General features: G+C 35.5%; 1 protein-coding gene across 1 annotated transcript in view; it reads left to right on the plus strand.

The window, feature by feature from the left end:
- The window catches only part of LOC108977350, a 43,844-nt gene that overhangs the window by 31,395 nt on the left and 8,209 nt on the right, over positions 1–4,240 (plus strand). The window contains 4 exon segments of the mRNA XM_018946969.1: positions 32–126; positions 192–363; positions 2,361–2,461; positions 2,531–2,726. Of these exon segments, the coding sequence (XP_018802514.1) occupies positions 32–126; positions 192–363; positions 2,361–2,461; positions 2,531–2,726 (564 nt within the window).

Here is a 4,240-nt window from a genome sequence, read left to right on the forward strand (position 1 = left end):
AAGCACAAGTATTTTTATAATTCATTTAAAGTTTCAGACACCCCTGTGCTTATGCCTGTGTCAAATGAAGAGCCTGTTTCCCTTGCCGCTACTCATCCACAATTACTTCCTACTGTAATTCAATCTGTAAGAACGATTAGATCATTTCATTATATTGGGTGGGCATGAATTGGTCTGGTTTTTCACTGTAGGATATCAAACACAACTTAGACTCTTTGGTAAATCAGCTTTGTAATTTGCGACTAAGAACTAATCAGCATCAACGACTGCTGTTACTAAGACAACGTCAACTGATTGAAGAAGACGAATTGCGTTTGAAGCATTACGTTGAGTACGAAAAATTTCAGAAAGCGTTGCGTCAATGTAAGTATAATCTCAAATATTGAACTGCCAGAATTCCATTCTGTAAAAATTCTAAATAAGAAACAAACTGTTTCCTTTCACAAACCGCGGATAGCTACCATATTCCAGCTAAGTACCATAAGTCCCCTTGTCAGCTTTATCTGTATTTTTGATAATTGTGAAAGTATTCATATACATCATTTACCCAAAAAATAAGGTGACATTGTATTTATTTTGAAAATTCTTTATTTATTCTTCCAAATCAATTTCATCCCCTTCAAAGTAATCCCCTCCCGATGCTGTGCCAACGGATTTTCCAATCTTCGAAAAACTGGTTGTAGTCACTTTCCGGGATGGCCTTCAGTTCCGTCTTCGCTGCAGCTTGAATATCGTATAAAAACGGTGTTCCCGGAGCGGTTGAGTTTTTGGCGAAATGATCACGAATTATGAGGGCAGTATGTAATGGTGCATTATCGTGGTGTAAAAACCAAGAATTGTCTTTCCACAATTCCGGCCTTTTTAGGAGGATAGTGTTACGCAAACGACGCATAGATCCAAGTCCAAGTCTCATATCCAGTTATAATGCGTTTCATGACACCCTGGTGTGGTAAAGCCTCGTTTCACACACTTCAACGCGACACCTTTTTTCCAAAAAAATTCAATGTTTTCGACACCAATCGAGATTTGACGCGCTTGAGGTCCTAAACATCCTTCAAAAAGGTATTGGCTGAGCCTTTCGATATGCCAACTTCATCAGAAAGGTCTCTAATTGTTAATCGACGGTTTTTCAACACAAAATCTTTGATTTGTTGAACGTGAGCTTCGTCGGTTAAGGTTGATGGACGCCCTTCGTCTTCGACACGTTCACGGCCGGCTTGGAACTCACCATACCACTTGTAAACATGTTTTTTAGACATAGCCTCATCACCAAAGGCTTTCTGCACCATCCTCAACGTATCCGCAGCAGAAAATTGATCCCGTAAACAAAATTTAATGCAAATTCTTTGCTCAACAAATTTCGACATCGCAACAAACGAAAAGCTCACTTTTAGCAGCTCACAAAACTACACGTATCTCAAACACTAATGAATAATTTGACATGAAATTTGACATAAATGTGACTGACAGTACTACAAACCTAAAAAAATAATAATTCTCCAAATCCTTCGACGCGCGCAGTTTAAATTCAAATGTCACCTTAATTTTTGCGCATTTATAACACATATAAAAGTTTTTTTCATTAGGGAAAAAAGAGTAGACCGGAAAGACCAGCAAAGGACGCAATATTTTTCCGCTCTTTTGAATTTTAAATCCACAGGCACAGTACAAAATGCCAGTGAGACAAAGAACTACTAGTAGCTTCGAGAATAATGCTGCCTCTAGGGCATCAATTAACGAAGACCGAAATCAGTCTCCCACGTTGTTCTCAAGCGTAGGACATCCCTGTGACGTCGTTATGGTGCATTTTGCGAAAAGATCTTGGCCTACATCCTTATATGATCAAATTGACGCAAGAACTGAAACCGCTTGACCACCAGAATCCTCGTATGTTTGTGAATTGGGCTGAGCAACAACTTGAAAATGATCCGGATTTTCATCGAAAAATCATCTTCAGCGATGGGCATTTCTGGCTGAATGACTTCGTTAATAAGAAATATTAACTTTATTGGTCGGGCAGCAATTCACATGTACTCCATAAGTCAACATTGCATTCCGAAAAGAATAAGGTTTGATGCGAATTATGGGCCGGCGGAGTCATTGGACAATATGTGGTTCCAACCGGACGGTGCTCTTATTGAAAAGCCTGTTATAACAACTTAAGGTTGCATCGATGGGTCTCTGCATATTCACTGTTTTGACAATCATTCATAAAATTATATAATTCATCAAGCCTTTGCAGGATGGAGTGAACTATATGTATTTACTTCCATTTGAAAAAGAAAATAAATCCAAAACTTTTCTGTTAGTTTGATATTGCACTTTTAGTAAACTTTTTTCTTTGCTCATATTTATTATAGCTGGAGAAACACAACCTCAGGTCTTATACGTACAGCCAGCAGCATCACAGCACGGGTTTTTGAATTTGGGAGGAGGAAACTTTCTACACCAAATAAATGAAGTAAAACCTATTACGAATATACAATCAGCCTACGGAGTAGGAATAAACCAAACTCAACCGCTTCCACAGCAAATTCCTTCACAAATGCAGCAACAACAAGCACAATCACAACAGTCTATTCAAATGGGCCAATTTTCAAACCAAACAGCTGTAACTTCTACAACTTCGTGCGGTAGTATCAACCAAGAACAACAAGCTCAGCAACAACAACATATTCAAAAGATATTGCCTCAAGTATTGGCCAATAGTGGAAACAACATACAATGTAGGTAACAATTCTGTAGGAAGCGTCACATGCTTATCATATAAAACAAAATTCAGTAATATTCACACATATACTTCACTAATTATGTGATCACATCCACAAGTTTAAATATTTTATTTTAAATGAACTAATTACGCTTTTACTAGTTACACAATTTAAAAATTATGATATTTTGAACTTCGACTACAGAATAATAGTAATTTTAACACAATCAGCGGTCCCAATAGGCGTTGTCCTGTACGCAGGTTAAAACAAAAACTGTTATATAAGTAACAAAAATGTGGATACATTTATCGCGATTTGATCAATCAATGTTTATGAGTATAAGTATACTGTGAGCGAAGGGAAAGAGATTCATTAAATAAAAATTTAAACTTGATTCATTGATGAGAAGAAGTTGAATCTCAAATTATTTTATAAAGGTATATTTTTTAAAGTTGGATTTTATTATATAACTAGCTTAATCCCGCGGCTCCCCTAGGATCTTGTTGTCATTCATCATGATAACAATACATTGGAAATTATTGAATTGGCAATTTACAATTTTTAATGACTTCGTAATGACGTAAGGAATAGTGCATATCGTCACCTGAAATGCAAAATAACGTATCATCAAAAAATTCGAAATTGAGTGTCTTATCGATTACGCTTCACTACTTCAAATTACATACATAATATTACATATGTTCAACATTTTCAGGTTCTGTGGTCAGATATAAATCAGTTTTAACCAATATTAAAATTTTATTTCACTCATGTTCCATTTTATTTCGAGATTCATTCATGCCAGTGTAAATTTCCAAAAATGTTGTTACGTTATTTTGCATTTCAGGTGATGATATACAAATACATATGATTTAACAATATTTTCACAAATATATTAGAAATGTTTTTTGTTATAGTGGATAAATAGAAGAGGACTCGGCTATTTCTAATCTTCGTTAAACATTCATCGAACGTAATTGTAAAATCGACAGCTATTATGCACTCATCTCAAATAATTATTCAACTGTTTCTTGTTTAGGAACAACTCTCAGCATAATTCCTATACATATGTATGTAGATAATCAAAAACAAATTACTATACCCTGCCAGTAGCTGTGTGATGTTATTTTTTTTTTTTAGTATTAACTATTAAAATATTTCATTAAAATAAAATAAAAAGAATTCCTACATGAATTTTGAACACATGCTTATGTTTTGCTTTTGAATTGTTGTGACTTTCACATAAACCGATAGAATGTAGCCTATGCCCGTCCCGAGGTTCCAAGCTACCTCATCACCAATTTGCAGCCGTTCATTAATTATAAATATATGTGACCTGGTCTACGGAAAGGGGGCTTAGGTGTCAAAAAATCTTAGTTGATTCGGATGGAAGATGAGATGCTTTTTCACGTGATAGAAGGTCTTAACCAAATTAATTTAATTTCGAACGAGTTTGGTAAGTTCTTAGATCTAGTATATGTTGATAACGCTTCAATGTTCTCTGTTGTCCGATGTGATCCTTTGGTTCG

This window comes from Bactrocera latifrons, unplaced genomic scaffold (genome assembly GCF_001853355.1).
Source record: "Bactrocera latifrons isolate USDA-ARS-PBARC rearing strain unplaced genomic scaffold, ASM185335v1 scaffold_877, whole genome shotgun sequence".
Lineage (NCBI taxonomy): Eukaryota > Metazoa > Arthropoda > Insecta > Diptera > Tephritidae > Bactrocera > Bactrocera latifrons.